The sequence below is a fragment of the Prunus mume genome, linkage group LG4 (genome assembly GCF_029339155.1).
Source record: "Prunus mume cultivar Tortuosa linkage group LG4, ASM2933915v1, whole genome shotgun sequence".
NCBI lineage: Eukaryota > Viridiplantae > Streptophyta > Magnoliopsida > Rosales > Rosaceae > Prunus > Prunus mume.
This window is the reverse complement of record NC_142701.1, coordinates 12,808,939-12,829,755: the sequence shown is the minus strand read 5'-3', so window position 1 is coordinate 12,829,755 and position 20,817 is coordinate 12,808,939. Positions and strand designations below refer to the sequence as shown.

At 35.0% G+C, this 20,817-nt stretch overlaps 1 protein-coding gene, 1 long non-coding RNA gene and 1 pseudogene across 3 annotated transcripts; all 3 read right to left on the bottom strand.

Moving 5' to 3' along the window:
- Nucleotides 1-5,245: 5,245 nt before the first annotated feature.
- LOC103327805 (protein ROOT HAIR DEFECTIVE 3 homolog 1-like) lies at nucleotides 5,246-6,523 on the bottom strand. Its single transcript, XM_089049795.1, has 7 exons — nucleotides 6,461-6,523; nucleotides 6,317-6,379; nucleotides 6,139-6,195; nucleotides 5,830-5,976; nucleotides 5,672-5,740; nucleotides 5,514-5,587; nucleotides 5,246-5,387 (listed from the first exon to the last, which is right to left on the bottom strand). Exons 1-7 carry the CDS (start codon nucleotides 6,521-6,523, stop codon nucleotides 5,246-5,248), a joined length of 615 nt encoding a protein of 204 aa, XP_088905921.1.
- A 154-nt stretch (nucleotides 6,524-6,677) lies between these two features.
- LOC148917940 (uncharacterized) lies at nucleotides 6,678-7,519 on the bottom strand. Its single transcript, XR_016126224.1, has 3 exons — nucleotides 7,415-7,519; nucleotides 6,815-7,028; nucleotides 6,678-6,746 (listed from the first exon to the last, which is right to left on the bottom strand). It is a non-coding gene; the product is annotated as an uncharacterized LOC148917940 (long non-coding RNA).
- An 8,974-nt stretch (nucleotides 7,520-16,493) lies between these two features.
- LOC148917939 (protein ROOT HAIR DEFECTIVE 3 homolog 1-like) lies at nucleotides 16,494-19,707 on the bottom strand (annotated as a pseudogene). The gene is made up of 7 exons (XR_016125930.1): nucleotides 19,292-19,707; nucleotides 18,539-18,636; nucleotides 18,287-18,436; nucleotides 17,634-17,738; nucleotides 17,298-17,383; nucleotides 17,074-17,181; nucleotides 16,494-16,758 (listed from the first exon to the last, which is right to left on the bottom strand). The product of XR_016125930.1 is annotated as a protein ROOT HAIR DEFECTIVE 3 homolog 1-like (transcript).
- Between the last annotated feature and the right edge of the window lie 1,110 nt (nucleotides 19,708-20,817).

The following is a 20,817-nucleotide window of genomic DNA, read 5'->3' as shown; positions in this document are numbered from 1 at the left end:
TTAAATTCTGAAGTGAAAAATTAATATTGTTCAACAAAAATTAAAAGAAAACTTGATCATCTCATGGCCCAACCCTTTCGTTTTAATTAATTTCTTTCTCATCACAAACCCAAGTAGAGGTGTCAAACGGGCAGTTCCATAAAACAATAGCTACTAGCTTTATTTTAATTATTTAATAATTTTGAAGTATAAATTCAAGGTTTGAAAGATTCACGCCTAAGTTAACCCGATGATGCTCAAAGTCGGTTTACATCCTCTTTGAAAACATTGAGTGTATCTTACGCGAACACCATGAAACTATTCATGGAGATCGGCCATTGCATGGACTTAGTCTCACAGTGAGACGACTGAAGTGTGCGACCTAGCAACAAAACCAACTAGTTAATGGCGACCCATTACCGGCGCCGCCACTAGCGAGGTCGCCGGAGTAAGCTCTGGTCCTGCGAGGTCGCCAGATTCCGATTTGATCCTGGCGCCGTCGTCATTTTTAAACGCAATGCATGTTCCTTGTATCAAACAGCTGAATTATATATCTTTGCATGTGTAATAAACCCATGCAAGAGGAAAAATTGACAAAGAGAGACACAAACTTAAAATTATGAGATTTTTTCTGCAATCGATGCCTATACTCTCTACATAGTAACGGAGGTGAGAAGATGGAGGGGGCCTGTAAATAGCTCAGCCGATCAAACTGTAGGATCCGCTCGTCGTTTTAAATAGCTTAGTAAACTATATATATATATATATATATATATTATATACTAGTTAATATATATATATATTATATACTAGTTAATTAGTGTAACGTGCATCAACTGAAAGCATATGAATGAGGATCAAATGATCAAACGAAGTAAAAATAGCATGATCATGATCTAATTAATAACAGTAGGGTATATAAAGACTCACCATTTCCTAATAAAGAGTTGCTCTTGTTTGGATGAGTAGTGGCAGCAGCATCCATTGCGATTCAAAAATGTGAAGGGTTCAGCTCTTGAGCTAGGAGAGCTTCTTGCACCTGCTAATGAAGTAACGTTATTTCAAGGATACCTTCCTCTGGCGGCGCCGCGCACAGCGCAAAGGATGTATTTAAAGGATAAACTTCCTCTGTCGGCACTTTTTTGGGTCGTCATTGAGTACGTAACGAAGGAGGCTTGATACAACAACAGCAGGAGCATTTCAGCACGCGCACCACTAAAATCTTGCCAACTAAGACCGCAGACCAAAAATAATAAAAAAAGACAATTCTTCTGTTAGCAAATCCGTCTGCTGCGTGTCTGTTGAACTGTAAATTAGCCTCTGATTTAATCCTTAGCAGGCCAGGTGTAAGGCTTAAATGCCATCACACTTTATAGGACCCATAGGTTCTAGTTTTACGTCAAGTGTACAGCTCATATTGCTGACACAATTGTATCCTCCATTCTAAAACTTCAACAGTGTCCTCCTTGGTTTTGTGATATTTCCCTCTGTGGAAATTATCCTCCTGTGACATGTGCCATGTATCATCCTTAGTTTTGTGACATGTAGCACACAGTTGAGCACCGATATAAAAAAAAATTTCGGTCAAGACACTAATTTAACTCTCTTCTTCCTTTTATTTTAAAGAAAAATAATTAAAATATATTAAAATACATGTTTAACAAAAGAAATTGAAGCAAAAAAAAAAAATTCCCAACACACGAGGACCATCCGACCCCAGCAGCGGCAACCCGCTATCCTCCACAACCCAATCAAGTGTCCCTTTTCCCCTCTTTAGTCTCGTCAAATTTTTAGCCTAACAGAACATATTTATGTCCTTTGACTCAGATCCTCCATCAACCTTATGGATTGTTCTTCTTTGGAGGAAGCAATCATGGGAAAAGTCAAGGTCACAATGGAGCAGCCGTGGGAATGTCGAGCTCGCGATAAAGCTTGACGGCGTCTTCGAGGCAGAGGACATGTGGATTCTGGATCTAGTGCGGCAATGCGAATGGAGGGGGAGAGAGAGAGAGAGAGAGAGAGAGAGAGAGAGAAAAAGAGGGTGTGCTTATTGAAATATAAAGTGAACACAATAATTGAAGGCATATATGAATCTATATATGTTGACACTGCAGGGTGTTGGAGGAATGATTGTTAGATTTCCCTAATATACAAACCAGATCTTTCACATAAAACTGTAATACGTATAAAGACATGAAGACATACCTGAAGCCATCTTCCTTGAGTACACAGCTTCTGAACTCATCCAATCCGTAATAGCAGCAGTCCTAGTAAGAACAAGAACGGCTCAAGACTTCTGCTCTATATTAGAATTTGTTTCAACTATCTCTTTATGATGATAATAGGTTTAGAGAACGTGTCTGATGAGAGCAGGGCCTTAAGCTTATATAAGGCTAGGTCAAGTCGTCTCTACTCATCACCGAGAGCCGACTTGACTAATCTTAAATGGAAATAAATATGACCTCTTAATAGGCCTCAAAACCCTTCCTTATTTCACTAGGTTTTGGGCCTCAAGGTACAACTTAATTTAAACTCTTATCGAAACATGATATAACTTAGTATCTAGTGCACCGATCTAAATAGGAAAACATAACATTCTCTCACTAGATGAAGCACTAAGCTTCTGTATTCTGAAAGGTTTGATAATCTTTATTGGCCATGAGTTTAAAACAGTTAAGTCATTCCCCTCAAGCTACCGTGAAAAGTGATTAGACAAAACGAACTATAGACAAACACTGCTCTCTCTATTAAAAAACAGGTCATCTATAATCACATAATGCAATCTCAAAACACATGAAGCACCTACAACGCGAACTTTAATATGTACTGATCCTTAATGTGAATATTTATGCATTTCAGTACAAGTACCCCTTTACGACTTAGCAAGAGTCAAACTGCAATGTTATTAAAACAACAGTATCTCAAAAGAGACCATAAACTCACATGTATAAACAAAATTCATAATAAGTTTAAACAACTAAATAGTCAAAATGGTAGAATTTATTCAATAACAAATAAAACTATCAACAAAATTAACATTCATAAATGCAAATCCCTCAATCCAAAAAACAGCAAAATAAACAAACTAGTAAAATATCATAATGAGAACAAGACTCCCACTAGATTGCAGCATCAAAGCTAGGGAAAAGTCTCATGCTCTCAACATGTCTTAGAAAAGCTTCTGAAGGCAAAAACTTTGTGAACGGATCTGCAATCATATCTTGAGTTCTAATATGATCAAACCTAACTAGTTTGTCCGCTACCTTCTCCCTCACTATTAAATACTTTCTGTCAATATGCTGAAGTTCAGACGACATCTTGTTGTTCTAATATGACCAAAACAGTCGCAATGTTGTCATTATACATTTGTATTGGTCTAGAAATCGAGTCCACTACCTTAATGTCTTTAATAAAATTCCTTAGTCATACTGCATGAGAAGTGGCTTCATAGCAAGCTATGTATTTTGAAAATATGGTTGAACTCAAAATGTGCGTCTGTAAATCAACATATAAGCCTTTGTTTTCTGTAGGTACCTCAGAACTTGATTGAAATCTCCCCATCTTTTCGATTAGTACTGTATATATAAAACTATTTATATATATATATACATATATATATGGTAGAAAGAACATCATCTATATCCTCCTGTGTAATGTAGGAGAACTAGTGTGTACCTTATTAGTCTCGTAATAACATTGTATCCCAGAAAAATCAAACAGGCAATTGCCCAAGGAGGTAGTGGAAAACGCGCGTTGGCCTCCTGAAAAGTAAAATAGCATGTTGAATTAATGGACTAGGTATGAGTGTGAAGCCAGTAGTTTAGATTAGAGTAAAATATTGTTTGTATTAAAAAATAATAATAATAAAATTGGATATAATTGAATATATTAATAAATAAATTAAGGAAAAAAAAAAGGCACAAAAGAAGGGTCACCTCTTCCCAAGTATTTGAAGCCAGTAGGTCATTTGTTGTGGTACTCATATCTTTATCCAGCAAGGCACTGTTTAAAGTAGCCTGAATTTTATCACCATCATCATCCCCATCCAAACGGATCACAGCCATAACAGAAAGCACTTCTAGGGACTGAAAAAATTACACAATATGAATATATACATATAGTATAGTTAACAAAGCTTCAGTTCTATTTCAAACTCTCAAGAACTGTCAACAAAAATTTAGCCATACTGAAGAATGAGCAGTTCTGGCGATCGCTCCAATATTTTCCCGCCGGTTCCAAACACGTGGGATTGAATTAGAACCGTAGCTAAATTTTGTTATAAACCTGTAAAGGCAATTCAAATATCAATTGCACACAATAAAATCTTAAATAACGTCAAACCATTGTGTGAGAGAGAATTCCCTACCTCTCCTTCATGTGGATGAGGACCCTTCCAGCCTCTTCCTTTGCTTTATCTTCAACCATACGTCTTACATATTTCTCTAGACTTGCATTTATTTTGGCTTTGGTTGGTTCATCCATGTCAAAACCAGAAATTTCAACAGCTCTCCCAGAGAAATCTGATTCAGCGTCTCGAAGACGGCTTCTTATTGTGGGCCAGGTCATATTATTAGCTTGCTTCAAAAGGACTTCCACCGGTCCTGATAACAGCTCCCTCAACTTTGCCTGCATTTTATAGTTACATCATCATCAACCAAGTTCCTATGACAACTTAGTCAGCAATAGACACTACATGGAATCTGTTACAACGAAAGCAATCAATGTCCTTGACAAAATTAACTTATCACAGTAGTAGCTCAACTTTTACTTTCTTTTGGAGCCGAATTCTGGCTCGGGTTGATGAAGACCAGTAAACCCAACTATTTCAGAAGAGAGAATGAACAAAAATAAGCTATTATACCTCATAATGGTCCTTCATCTTGTCAGCAACATGGGCTTCTATATCACATCTAAGTTTACCCCTTACTTTAGATGTGTCCCAGTTTGCTTGTTTGATAACAGCATCTGCATAAATAATGTGTTAATCTCATTGTAATTTACAGAGCAAGTAGGTAAAACACATATTAATGACGCCAATTCAAAAGGCCTGTTTCTAAGATTGTTTAATGTCTTAAACTCACTGAGGTGAGGTGATATTCTAGCTTATACAAGCTTATTACACATAGTCACCCCATCTAGAATTAGAGCATAAGGCATCGGCTTCTAGGAGAAGAACTCTCTATTTCTCTCGTGCACTCTATTCGACTCTATGGCTGAACAAGGTTAGTGTTTTGGTTTTATAACTCATTAAGTATTACATGTGGTATTATATGGTTTCACAAGAATGTGTAATATATGGTTTGACAAGAATGATGTCGAGATTCATTACGAGCAGCAATTTTTCTTCAAGCTGCTTGCGCTTCTCAGATTTGACACCTTCATCATAATATGTAGCCTCTTCATCATACCTAGAATTGTAAAACAAATTAAACTAAACATAAAGAACAATTCAACCACATAAGGCAAAAGGTTAGAAATGTAATCTTATCCTGTAGCCTACCACAAGCTGAGAAATATGAGTGAAAGATACATACCCCGATATACAAGTATCAATCATTGAACTCAGCTTCTTTCCAAAGCCAGGATGAACTGAGATCACTTTCAACTCCTGTGATAATTCCAAAGCAATTCAAGGCCATCCAACTTGAATTGAAGAAGATGGAAAATATGGCAACATATGAAAAACAGGTACCTCATTTAATGCAAAAGCAGAATACTTCTTATTGGCAATCTCTTCACAACGTACTGTAGCCACCATGACCTGCAACGTAAGAGTTATGGATGACTTGTTCAAATTTATATCGTATTCACAGTTTTCGACCCAAAAAAAAACTGTATTCACAGTTTTACCTTGATGGAAGGAATATCAAGATCTCTGTCTTCTATTATTTTTTCCCAAATTTCCTGTGAACTCAAAGAAAATCCTGAAGCAGGAACTACTGCCTGTCGATCTCCAGCAAGTTCATTATGGATGAATTTCTGCCTCATGCCAGCAACCTTTCATTCACAAGAATAAGTAATATAAATTTGACAAAAAAAAAGGGCAAAGCTGCACAAGATGCGTAAATTTGAATACTAGGCATTTGAGTATTAAAAATAGAAATGGGACAATTGGTTTCTTGAGGCAGAAACTGGAAATCGACAGGCACATATGCATACCTCCGCTTTAAATGTGTCTTCTTTGTCTTCATAATTTGAAAGCGCAACAACCTCAACCTAGCCAGTTTTAGTCATAAATATAACACATTGTCAATCAATACACATGATGGATAGTTTTCACCACAGTAACATCAAATAAACATGAGATCTTATCTGTCATATAAGCATGACATCTTACATTGAAAAATTCACTCAGTGGAGTTTCCTTGTGGGCTTCAGGCTTAGGAGCACACTCCCATATCTGCAGTAAAGGAGAGACGGGGTTAACAAACAACAACACTAAAAGCAAGGCAACAACAAATAAAGCACCAAATTGGTTAACCTTCTGAATGTCGTTCCGAAGTTCGCTTTCTAAATTCTCGCGTCTACAAAAAAAAAAAAGCATAACATAACTACACTACCAAAAACTCAGCCTAGAGTGGAATGGCCTTATACCAAGGAAGGAAACGATGCAACAGACTACCAAAATGAATAATAAAGACAAATGCAAATTGGCTCCATCTCAAATCACAGAGAAATACTAAAAGAGAAGAAGGAACCTTTGTCTTATCACGGATGACAAAGATTAGGGTTGTCGTCTTACGAGGACCAAACAATCGCATCATCACCTGTGAACAAATTCAAGCATAAAGTTCAAAAATCAAGCCTCTGAAATTTATAGGGAGGAAGAAGATACCTGGAACACAGTGTTTAGGAGAGGCTTATTTGAAGCGTGCTCACGGCCAATGTCATGCGTCTTCCACGCCTCGCCTCGCACGCCTTGCCACGCCTCATCATGCCTCGCCACGCTAAACGGGCAACAAGCTAAACAACCGTACGCCTAAGGCGATTTCCCTCCGCCTCACTCCGACGCGCGCTCCGATGCGCGCTTAGGCATGCCTTTGAAAACACTAGAAAATATTACAAATCCAAACAGTCAATAAATAAGGGGTAAAAGAAAAACCCCACATGTTAATGAGCACTACATCTGCCACAGTAAGGGCAAAAAGAGTAGTCTGCTTCTCGAATGCTGTATCCTGTAAATAAATAACCAAATTCCAATTAAGTAGATTGCCACCATGACAAGCAATCCTGATACTAGGACCTTAAATCGGTCATTTTCATTTCTCATTTATGTTCTTGATTAAGTAAGAGGAAAATGTCTGTCATCTGTAAGCAACAAGTAAGAGCTGTAGTCAAAGAAATGAAAAGTGATCATCCAGCAATGGATTCGTGTGTTGGCCAGAGAATTGGTAATGACAATAAATTGAAATTTGATGATGAAAACTAAAAGCACCTCTCCTCGTTCTTTCCCGTCTGTACCCTCCATGTCCATAACAAGAGTAAAAGGGTGAATGGTGGGACATTCTGCCACCCAAATACCTTTTGTTGTTTGAGACCTGGAATAAAAGCATATCCCATCATATTCATGGTCACTAAAAGAAAACACAACACTAAGTTTAATGTTGATCATTGTGCACAGTACTTGCCTTCCTCTAAAGTTGGTGTGAAATAAATGGTTTAGTAGTGTGCTCTTTCCTGGACAGATGATTAGTATTAAAAAGACATTGTCATATATCAATCAATATCAATATCAGATGAGAAAACAGAGAATGACCAAAAACATATCGTAATTTGTAAACCCTGCTCCATCTGATTAAGCTTCAAAACAGTAGCAGAATTTCAAAAACTTAGCTTCATCTTATTCACCAGAGTGATGTTTTTGTCAATCCTAAACCAAGTCAGAAATGAAGATTAAAAGGTAAGTAAGAATCATACCACTACTTTGTGGGCCGATAATGGTGACAACAAGATAAGAAAGTCCAACTTTAGCAAACTCTCTGAATTTTGTGAACTTTTCAACTTTAGCACACGCACCACTAAAATCTTGCCAACTAAGACCTAATCTACAAACCAACAACAAAAAAAGAACGGCACACGCGTGTTTGCTACCCATGTACACGTTCGTTTCGTTGTGTGTTTTTCTTTTCTTCTTTTGGTGAAAATTTTCGTTGTGTGTTTTTATTTTTTTGTTCAAAATTGTGTGTTTCTTTTTTCTTTTTTTCAGCTCTTGAGCTAGAAGAGCTTCTTGGAGAGAGTTTGCTTGCACCTGCTAATGAAATATAAATCAAGAAGCCATCACAACATGTCGTTTAAGGGGAATGCTAGTAACATTCTCTTTAACCTTCTCTTTTGGTCATTCTCTCTTCTTCTCAAGACATGTGTCAATTTCCTTACACTTAAAATAATATTATTAATGCATCACACAAGCTACTTTTTGGTTTTTCAAATTTACCTTTATTAAATGTATTGGCTTTTTTGTTTCCTTCATTTATCCTTTTTTAAAAACTATTTTACAACCTTGTTAAAACATTAAATAAGAAAAAACGTCAGTTTTTTTATAATTTTAAATGTAGGTTTTTCTTTTCAAGAGAGAACGTTTGTTTTTTAAACACAAGAATTTAGACCACTATTGATTGGTACTTAACCATGCTCGAAGGATTATTCGTTTGCCTTAAAACAGTCAAACTTGTCTAAGGCGGAAGCTGCACATGTGATGTTTACATAGCCATTGTCAATGACCAATAGAAACAAAGAGAAAATAGGAGTTTCGTTTCTCTAGAGACAAAAAAAAAAAAAAAAACGCTTTTTTTTTCAATAACAAAAAAACTGTTTTTTACTTATTTAAATTTTTAACAAGGTTGTTGTAAAAAAAAAATTATAAAAGCTATAAAAAGTTAATACATTTAATAAGGGTAAACTTGAAAAACAAAAATTATCTTGTGTGATGCATTGTTTAAGCGTAAGGAAAGTGACACATGTCATGAAGAAAATGGAGAAGGTTAGAGAGAAGGTTGCTAGCATTCCCCGTCGCTCAATATTTATGACGTTGCTTGTTTCGTCAAGTGTTTTGCAAATCGTACGTGGAATGCTTACTTTGGGTGTGCCTCAGAAAATTTCCCGAGATACAAGCGTGGAATGCCTGCTTTTTGCATCCTCCTTCGGAAAGAAAATTGTACTCCTTCGCAGTAGTGAAGTCAGGATTTCATGGATTTCACGTGTGTGGGGTGTAAACTATAATGACTGCACATTGATAGAATACACATCAAGAATATACAAGAGCACATCTCCTCAATCTGATCCCTTCATACACTCATTCTAGATGGGGTGAATTTCTTTTGTGTGGGTTGGCTTGATCGGTTGAGCAGGGGCACTTGTATTTATATGCATCTACCTAAGAGTTTTGCCCATCAAGAAACTCTTAAGAAGTCCTTATTGCATTAGTCATAAACATATAGATGCATAAAACCAACACTTAAGATGTAAAACTTGAATGCGTCAACAACCAGAAAACAATTCCAAGTATGCTTCAAAACCTTTATGAGCTTTATCAAAATAGAAGATAATAAGGTATTGAGTGTGAAGCCCAAAACTTTACATTACTTCTCCCACTTGGGCAAACACTCAATACTTTACTACTTCAATATATAGTGCACCAATAAACTTATGATTGAAAACATTGTGACAAGTGTAAAAGAACTTTCAAGGTGTGCTTCTAATGTACTTCACATTATAAGCCTAAATGCACAAAACTGTCAAGAAATTTCCAGTAATAATATGTGATTACTTGAGAATTTACCGTAATTAATTTATAAGTCGGATTAGCATCAAATTTCATGGAAACAAACTAGAGACATTAATCTAAAAACATAAAAATTATAGAGTCGTTTATAGCTAACTAAAAGGTCTAAAATTGATCTACAAAGTTACTCAAAGAATCTGTCAGCACATACTTTTCCTGAACACAGATCACTAATAAAATTCTCACAAATAAACTATACATCCAATAATCACGAAACTTTGCAGAATTCATGAAGACATGTATATTCTTAACATATCACAAATTCAGGTCATTTGAAGATCTTTAGGTGAGTCATTCAACAATCTATATACATAATGCAGAAACTGTTAGGAAAATTTCTGTGCATCTGTTTCAACTTTATAAATTCACCAAAAATTCAATTCTCAACATATTTCATGAAATCAGCGCCTACAGAAACCTTAGAAAATCATCCTTCTCGCCTAATTTTGTCATTAGTTAATTCGAATTATAACTTCACCCTAACAAACGACATGTTAGGGTAGTTCAAAACTGAAAAATTGTCAACTATAAATTTATGAATGCTAACAATATACACCTCAAAATTTAGTTATCCTTATGCATTCTAAACATTCAACATTAAGTTTCATGTAGGTACAAAACAATTAATACCATATCACAAAGGTAAAATATAAAATATCACTTTATCAAGTTTAAACACTTTGAGCAATCAAAAGATTGTTCGCATCTTGAGTATCTTATATATTGCAATGTGCCACTTTTGATTCAAAATAAAATTAGTAAGCCTTAGTTAGAAGTGCAATTTGATCCATGTCAATTAAGAAATAATAGTAACAGAATATCCTTTAAACATGATCTAACAAAACAGCCAATTTATTTTATGGTGAACACAACCTTATGGATTAATCCAACTTTACATGATTCAATCCATTGAATACGGATAAATACTTTTAACACGTGAGGATAAGTCCAACTATGCATGGTTTAATCCAAATCAACTACGGATCAATCCTTTTACATGTGAATTAGTTGCATTGATGCTACAAAACATTCACTTAAATGCATACGAAAGGCAACCAAGTCTCAAACATGTCCATACATAAACAAACAATATAGTCAAGCAAGAAAGTTCCAAAATAGCTCACATTTCCCTTTATGTGATCAACCAAAATTATCTTTCCCCTTGAGTAATGAAAACAACTTTAATCACTATTTAAGATCACTAATAATAAATTATCATCAACAACTCAAACTCGTGAGATTTATCAAAACTGATAAATAGGACATGTATCATGTTACAACCCATCTAACAAAACAAAACCGTATATGCGCCTAATGGAGTTAAGGTTCATTGTGACATTCCAAAAAGTTTTTAAAGCACAAACATATTTGAATAAGTTGTCCCATAGTGCTTAAAAATATCTGTACATTATTGATTCACACTTGTGGGTTGAGAAATTTTTAGTGATCACCAAAAGAGTTGATATATGAATTTCTTTCGTAGGTTAAATTCTCACATCTGTGGATAGAGAGAAATTCATATATTAATTCACATACGTTATCTTTTGGGTCACTCCACCATTAATATACGTGGATAAAATTTCCCGAGGAAGCTTTACTTAAACATTATTAACTTACACCTGTGGGTCATAAGTTAAACATGTTTCAAAACACTAGACGAATATCAAGTCTGAATAAACTTCTTGTATAGGAAAATTTCTCATCAGTGGATCAAGAAATTTCCTGTTAGTTTACACAAACCCTTTCTCCATGTTGTTCCATCACATCTGTCATCAATTTGTATTCTTTTCATCTGTAGATGAAAATAGCACAAAAGGCTACTAGCTGTGATGCAATTATTGATCAATTTTTAGATTGGAAACTGAATCTGCAATAGTTAAGCTGCTGTGGCTCGCTTAACTAATGCAATATTCGAGATCTCTAGTCTTTGATCAATAGCCTTTCAAGCATGAATGATAAAGACTTTATATCGAAAACATGCTTAACAGAATGCGTTAGTGAAACAAAATATTAGAAAACAATACATGCTTATGTAGCTTTCAGTTTTAGGTTTTAGCTTTCTAATTTATTACTTTAAACCTTTATGCTTATATGTACTGTCATGCTTACTTGAAAACCTAGAAATCAGCATGATTAAAACTACCCAAAATAAGCAGCGTTTATTAGACTAAAAGGCCTTTGTAAAATATGCAATTATTCTATCTCTCTCTAGCCAGATTGCAAGCCAAGCACAAGTACTCTTGATTATGATTCCATGTTTTTCTACATCAGCTTTAGTGAAAACATGTCAACTTGAATGATATCAAATGCATTTAGCTTAGTGCTGGAATAAAATTACTTATATTAATTCATAAGGAAATAAGCATGCATCCAATGTGTCAATTCTTTTAATAAGATCTTATATGCCATATATGAAATTATGCATGCCAACTATATCCATGATTGATTGACTCTCCCAAAGCAAGGTACAAGCTGCCTTTATGCTAATTTTGTCCCCTTATGTTTCGTTTCCTAATTTCTAGGGATATTTGGCCAAAAATTTTAGGATCTAATAATCTTTAGAGCTGAACCAAAATAAACAATATAGGCCACTTTACCTTTTAAAGGGTCTGAAGGTGTTAAGCTTCATGCTAGTGTTGCCTATTATTCAGACTTGAATTTCTGGATCAAACTCAATACCTCCCATGAAATCTGATAACTGAATCACTGGTTTCAGCTCAACATGCCTGTTTGTCGTCTCCTCCTCCCCAACGGAGCCATCTCTGTGCCACTATGGGTGTTGTAAATCCATTCTCCGACAGCCACGGCTTTTGGATATCAGGTCTAAGAGGAAGCGTCTTGCTGCTGTCATTTGAATTACCATTATCGGTAGCAGCCTAGTGATTTTGGGAAAGTTTTGAGAATTGGAAGCTAGGGTTTTAGAGGGAGGTGGTGGAGACGGGTCCTTATAATCTAAGACGAGTTTCTGGAGCAGGAAGTTGTACACCATTCACTGTCGATTACTTCCATAAACTAATCAAAATATCCAACGCATTTGGCAGAAAAAGATGGGAGAAATTTTTTAGTTTTAAGATATGCAGCCTAGGCTCTGATACTACATTTAAACTATAATGACTGCACATTGATAGAACACATATCAAGAATATCTCCTCAATCCGATCTCTTCAAACACTCATTCTAGATGGGGTGAATTTCTTTTGTGTGGGTTGGCCTAATCGGTTGAGCAGGGACACTTGTATTTATATGCATCTACCTAAGAGTTTTGCCCATCAAAAACTCTTAAAACTTCTAATCCACAATTAAATAGAAATCCTTTTAGCTCTCATATTAGCCTTAAAACACTAACTTAAATAGAGCTGCAGGTTTAATTGCACTTGAACTCCTAATTGGTATCAAGTCTTAGAATCCTTTAATTATTATAATACCACACTTTAATGGGTTAGACATCTACACGTCTAACATGGGGGCCTTTTGTAAAATATAAACAATAAAAATTCAAACTTACAAGACATACCAAAACATAAAATAAATAAAAAATTGTCTATTCATTATAAACCAAAACAAATTGAGCAGTCTATTAATTCTACTAATCAAACCATAGAGAATCACATATATGGAAATTCATAAAATAAAATTAAAAATACACCAACACATGTTAACAATTACAACAAAGAGATAGACAATTACACAATGAGCAAGAAGAATCTCACAAGGGAGTAACAAATGCATACTTGGAATAAATTCAATAGAAAGAAAAAGTCATAATAGGGATAGTTATAAAGTTAAAAACCTTGTGGGAATGTGGTGGCTTAGTCAAACTTAGTGGGAAAAAAGGGGTATTTCTGAGGACTATTCCAGGGTTCGTATGGAGGAGCCTTGGGAGAAGATCAGATTTTAGTCAATAACATTGGATTCGGAGATGTTTCTGCTTGTCAAGTTTCTATTTAGGCTGTCTTTAGATGTATTTTATTTGGTGGATTACTGGTCCATAGTTTTTTTGTACCTGGTTTTGGAATCAATAAATTTTTGAACTTCGGTTTGACTTGACACAGTTGTTAGATATGTTTGCTAGTGGCTCGGTTATTTTAATATTATATACACTTTTTCAGTGTTGAATACCTCAACAAATTATTGCTTACGGTATCTCTATACTCTATCTATCTATGTTTTCTCCTATTTATGAAACCCTAAATTTATTTTTATACGGACTTGATGGTTTTTTTCAAACGAAATAGAAAAGAAACCTAAAGACTTATTCTTTTATCGAAATCTGCACCACCCACCACCTTTCTGAGAAAAAGGAAGACACAGCCATGAAGCTATGTTATCCATGCCCATGTGTGAGTTCGTTTCGTTGTGTACTTTTTAAGAGAGAGAGAGAGAGAGAGTTGACTTAATATGTATTTCTGCTGTTTTGTCTTTGGTTTTTTCCCTAGGATCATTTTGTGTTGGACATAATATGTATTTCTGCCTTTTCGTTTCTAATAAAGTAAAGATTTTTCAGTGCATGTTGTCTGGTAAGTGATTCCAGCCCAAAAAATTCAAAATTCAAAATTCGGCATTATTGGATAGGAAAAGAATCAATATTCAAATAATGCTGCATAATATTTATATGCAATTGGGGACTGATGTTAGAAGATACCATTTCAAATCTTAGACCCTTCCAAGACACCAAGGCTTAGGCTGATAATGCTATACCTATACCATTTCACTTGCGTTGATGGTGGCGTGGGCTAAGGGTTAAATTAGGGTTGCCGTGCGTTGGTACTGGGAATGCTATAATCACGGGCAGAACCAGTCACAATTTGGGATAATCCCTTGCACTGACGCACAGTACAACTTTTCTCCTACCTGCTGTTCTTGGCCCACTATTCACACTAGGAAAATATTCTTCTATGATTGTTTATATTGAAAAAAATGTGTATGACAATATCGATTTAAATGCAATAACAAAATATTTCAATTCTCTCAACGATTGCATGGCACAACTTGAATAGGTACACTTTCAATTATGTTGTTGAACATATATTCATTTTGATAATATGTATTTTTAGTTGTATTTAATATTTATTTGTTTTATGTTAAATGTATTTTTTTGTATATGATTTGTGTACTTTTATTTATAGAAAAACTATAAAAACGGTAAGTTTATAATCTATATACTAGCCTCTTCGCACGCGCTTCCGCATCTACGAGAGGTATTTTTTTTTAGAAAGTTTTAAATTTATTTTAGAATTAAAAAAGATAATGGGTAGTTGTGTTCCATAAAAATAGGATTCATTATTTGATTTTTCTTTTAATTTTGATTTTTCTAATATGAAATAGTGTGAATTTACCATATTATCTTCATTTAATTAAATATTTTAATTATTAATGTTTGGATTAACTAAAGGCATTTTCTGGTATTTTGAATATTTCACCATTCTCTGCCTTTTGCTTTATATATATATATATATATATATATATAGATATAATTAGGAACGAATTACTGACAACTATTTTATTGGTCTGAATAAGGGTTCTACAATCATAAAGAACTAGCTATATATGCTCCCTAAATTTGTTAAACTCTCATCATCATAGTTAAGAATATAAAGCCAAAGAAAACAAACCTAGAACATATGAACAAATAATTAAGGAACTTAATCCTAATCATATCAATTTAAACTGCTCAAACTTCAACTAAGGCCTACATCAACCCTTAATCTAATCCAAACGACCCATAAGTTTTCAAAATACTAATAATAATAAAATAGTTGAATTTAAATTCTGGGCATTGCCTGATTCATACCACTCAAGAATTAAGCTACAAAACAGAAAAAAAAAATCCATTAAGATTAATTGATATAGCATATCGATTGAAACCACCGAGAATTTTGATCACCATTGATATTTTGTTTTTCCTTTCATCGAGTAAGAAATAATTAACACTATTGAAAATGGAATGCTGATGGGAAAATTAAGTATAAAGAAAAAGAAATAAAGTAAAAAGAAATTATTTTTGGGTAAGGATAGAATAGGAAAGAGAGAGAATAAAAGACAACAAAATTGTTTTAAAAATATTTTTTTAAAATACAAAATGTAAGTGAATAAAAGGGAAGCAGGAAAATCAGTGCCCATTTGTATGATTAAGCTTCAAAACAGTAGCAGAATTTCAAAAACTTAGCTTCATCTTATTCACCAGAGTGATGCTTTTGTCAATCCTAAACCAAGTCAGAAATGAAGATTAAAAGGTAAGTAAGTATGCATGCCACTACTTTGTGGCCGATAATGGCGACAAGAAGATAAGATAGTCCAACTTAATTAGGACTTCGTGTCCTTTAATGGTTTTTGTGTTGTAGTGACCTAAGCCTCACCCTAGTACAGTATTGAAAAGGTGGTACTTTTCTTTTTGTGATCTGGTGATTTTCACTTGCGTTGGTGGTGGCGTGGGCTAAGGGTTAAATTAGGGCTGCCTTGCGTTGGTGCTGGGAATGCTATAATCACGGGCAGAACCACTCACAAGGATATGCTAGCCCCACCAGCAATTTGGGATAATTAGACTGACACAACACAACTTTTACTCTCCTTAGACTGAAGAAAGTTAGTTGTTTTGGGGATCTGATGGGAATTCATAGGACTCGCTTCATTACTGCTGTGTAGTTGTTTTGGGGCTCTTCCCCCCATCTCACCTAAAAAAAGATAGCTATATAGTTATAGTTTTCAATTTAGAACAAGAAATAACAATACAAAATAAAATTCAAAATTACAATACAATACATATACTTGTCCCTTGTTACAGTACCAAAAAAAAAAATCATAATTCATAATTAATAATACAACAGTACAACAATTCCACTCTAGTACTTAAAACCAGTGGAATTGAGATCACATAGTTTTTAGCTTTTTAGTTTTTATTGGTTGATTGAAATAAAGTCGATCGGGGCCTTGCAACCATTTCTCCAAGAGCGTACCACACCAAGCCCACTAAGTTGTCTTTTCACTCTTTATACCCACACCTGAAATCATAACAAAACTATTATGAAGGAGCAAGTTAACGACTCAGTATGTGACTAGACCTATTCCAGAATCCCCACAAACCAGTAATTTTGGCACTCCTGTTTTAGCCAGTTGCACTCCAAACTAAATAAATTTTTTTTCTTTCTACACTCACCTGAGGAGTGCGGGAGGTGAAACGAGGAATGTTAAAATCACTAGCCGTGGAGGCAAAAAGCATGCTATACACAGAGTACCAGTGTCTATACGTATAGTACGAAGGGGGGAGGGAGTAGGGAGAGTGACAAACAATAATTAAAACAAAATGTGACACTCACTCACAGAACCCTTGCGGATTTCACCAGAGACTGGCAAACCAGCACCATAGGGGCGTGACGAGTAAAAAAGCAACAAGGATGACACCCACACCCAGATACAAAGGATTTCTGCATCCATGGAGGAATAAATTTGAACATGGTAGAGGTAATTTATATATATATATATATGGTAGAAAGAACATCATCTATATCCTCCTGTGTAGTGTAGGGGAACTAGTGTGTACCTCATTAGTCTCGTAATGGCATTGTATCCCACGAAAATCAAACAGCCAATTGCCCAAGGAGGTAGTTGAAAACGCGCGTTGGCCTTCTGAAAAGGAAAACAACATGTTGAATTAATGGACTAGGCATGAGTGTCAGTAAGTTAAATTCAGAGAGATTTTTAAGCCGATGAAACGCATCATTCATGAGTAAGTTTATCTAAACCTAAAGAAAACCTGAAACAGACTTTAACCATAGTTCCATAACAGCAGGCGATCAAATAACACATTATGGAAGACAAAACAAAACCATTTATAGTTCACAATAGTTTCCATTTATTAATAGGTGAGATATCATACCTGTTCAGCTATGGCCTTCAAAACAATGTCCTTGGTGTTTTCCTTGAATTCCTCCCACAACTCTTTACATTTAAGAGGTATGATCAATGTTTTTGATGATGGAACCTATATAGAGCAAGGGGAAAGTCAGGAAACCTATATATGGTCTTACGAGAGAGAGAGAGAGAGAGAGAGAGAGAGAGAGCTGGAGAGCCGGCCCAAATTCAATGGGTCAAAGTCCGTTTTGGCCTATACTATAGCCATAGGATAGCTGGCCTTGCGTGGGGTAGGGATTAGATCAAGTGTTTAAACTCTAGCTCAATGCGGCGCGGACTGCTCCAGCCCTCTCAATATTATTTACAAATATTTTTCTACTTAATCTAGTATGCAAAATCTTTGAATATTAATAAATTAAGACTGGATATGAAGATATGGGCTTAGCCAAGTTGGCTAGAGTGGATGTGTTCTCAACTCTACACCCAAGTCTGAAACTGCCTACCCGTAATTTAGATTAAAGTAGAATATTATTTGTATAAAAAATAATAATAATAAAATTGGATAAAATTGAATATATATTAATAAATCAAATATCAGTATCTATGTTTTTTTTTTTTTTTGGTTGAGAGATCTATTGCTTTAAATTAAGCAAAAAAAAGGCACAAAAGAAGGGTCACCTCTTCCCAAGTATTTGAAGCCAGTAGGTCATTTGTTGTGGTACTCATATCTCTATCCAGCAAGGCACTTTTTAAAGTAGCCTGAATTTTATCACCATCATCATCACCATCCAAACGGATCACAGCCATAACAGAAAGCACTTCTAGGGACTGAAAAAATTACACATTATGAATATATATAGTTAACAAAGCTTTAGTTCAAATTCAACTCTCAAGAACTGTCGATAAAAATTGATAAAAATTGAGCCATACTATAGAATGAGCAGTTCTGGCTATCGCTCCAATATTTTCCCTCCGGCTTCCAAACACGTGGGATTGAATTAGAATCGTAGCTAAATTTTGTTATAAACCTGTAAAGCAATTCAAATATCAATTGCATACAATAAAGAGATTTTCTATTTAAATCCCCACACTTCTCTTAGTTCACCTCATGTTCTAAGTTCACCCCAACTTTTAATTTAAATTTTCACAAATTTCCAATAAAACTCCACTATCTTCCCAAACTACCCTTAAATACACCCCAAACTGAAAAAATAAGAATTAAAATAGATTTTCTATTTAAACCCCACAATTTTCTTTGTTCCCAACCAAAAAAAACACAAACAAATGAAACCCTAAATCCAAAATTTAATATCTAGAGGAAGAGAACAGCTTTACCTCTCTTCAAGGATTGTAACTGGAATTCTAACACTTGGGTATTGTTGAGTTGAGAACTTGAGAGAGAGAGAGAGAGAGAGAGAGAGAGAGAGTTTGTAAACAGGAAGTTGGAAGGAGGTTTCTAAAACTTTAATATGAAGAGTAGGTGGAGTGTGTGGGGTGTGTGTGTGTACTAGGGTTAATTATTAAGTTCGATGACCTTTTTTGTCTTTTTACACAATAATAAAACTTACAACTTAATAATTTAAGTATTGGGGTGAATAAAGAGAAGTGCGGGGTTTAAATAGAAAATATCTACAATAAAATCTTAAATAACGTCAAACCATTGTGTGAGAGAGAATTCCCTACCTCTCCTTCATGTGGATGAGGACCCTTCCAGCCTCTTCCTTTGCTTTATCTTCAACCATACGTCTTACATATTTCTCTAGACTTGCATTTATTTTGGCTTTGGTTTGTTCATCCATGTCAAAACCAGAAATTGCAACAGCTCTCCCAGAGAAATCAGATTCAGCCTCTCGAAGACGGCTTCTTATTGTGGGCCAGGTCATATTATTAGCTTGCTTCAAAAGGACTTCCACTGGTCCTGATAACAGCTCCCTCAACTTTGCCTGCATTTTATAGTTACATCATCATCAACCAAGTTCCTATGACAACTTTGTCAACAATAGACACTACATGGAATCTGTTACAACGAAAGCAATCAATGTCCTTAACAAAATTAACTTATCACAGTAGTAGCTCAACTTTTACTTTCTTTTGGAGTCCGAATTCTGGCTCGGGTTGATGAAAACCAGTAACCCCAACTATTTCAGAAGAGAGAATGTACAAAAATATGCTATTATACCTCACAATGGTGCTTTATCTTGTCAGCATGAACTGAAGCAACATGGGCTTCTATATCACGTCTAAGTTTATCACTTCCTTTAGATGTGTCCCAGTTTGCTTGTTTGATAACAGCATCTGCATAAATAATTAATGTGTTAATCTCATTGTAACTTACAGAGCAAGTAAAACACATAATGACGCCAATTCAAAAGGCCTATTTGTAAGATTGTTTAATGTCTTAAACTCACTGAGGTGATCTTGTAGGATTACAAGGACTCATTGTTTATCAAGAACTCAATCCTTATCTCGACCAGCAGTCTTAGTGAAGGCTTAGGGATTCCTAGTTCTATATGGATTGGGACTCAATGTTCTATAGCATTAAGGTTATCTCTTGGAATTTCTTGATGGGCAAGACTCCTGCAACCGATGAAACACTCAAGCTTATACAGATATTCACCCCATCTAGAATTAGGGCATAAGGCATTGGCTTCTAGGAGAAGATCTCTCTATCTCTCTCGTGCACTCTATTCGACTCTGTGGCTGAACAAGGTTAGTGTGTTTGGTTTTATAACTTATTAAGTGTTACATGTTGTATTAGAGCTTAAGTTATATTATCTCCTACCTAACTAGGTTTTCGTTGCAACAATAGTTATTAAAAAGTGAATTTAGGTTTTAGTCATAAGAAAACTTTCACTTTTGGAAAAAGCCAAAGCTTTTTCAAAAAAGACAAAAAAAACCTCTCAACTTTCAAATCAAAGACATACAAATGTAAAGGATTCCTTAAGAAATCCAAAAATAAATAAGGGCAATTTTGTCCATTTTGGCTTCTTTTAAAAAATTTCTCTCTCCTTTTGCTTTTTCCAAAGTCTCCCTAGTAAAAGCTGTAAAGCTTTATAATGTTTGCAAGGAAATTTTGGCACGGCAACAGTATGAAGCTATTATTTTGTCGTGGCAAGAAAGATCCATGATCGTTGTTTGCAAACATCTGGCAGTGTATTATTAAGTGAGCCAAAGCAACTCAATACATTGCAAGATTTATGCACTCAAAG

What these genes read in the sequence shown, in the direction of transcription:
- LOC103327805 (XM_089049795.1), bottom strand. Translation starts at nt 6,523, where the DNA reads ATGCTTTTTTTTTTTTGTAGACGCGAGAATTTAGAAAGCGAACTTCGG. An exon ending in CACTGAGTGAATTTTTCAAT is followed by an intron (nt 6,196 to 6,316) that starts GTAAGATGTCAT and finishes AAAACTGGCTAG; the next exon opens with GTTGAGGTTGTTGCGCTTTC. An exon ending in CTGCTTTTGCATTAAATGAG is followed by an intron (nt 5,588 to 5,671) that starts GTACCTGTTTTT and finishes GAATTATCACAG; the next exon opens with GAGTTGAAAGTGATCTCAGT.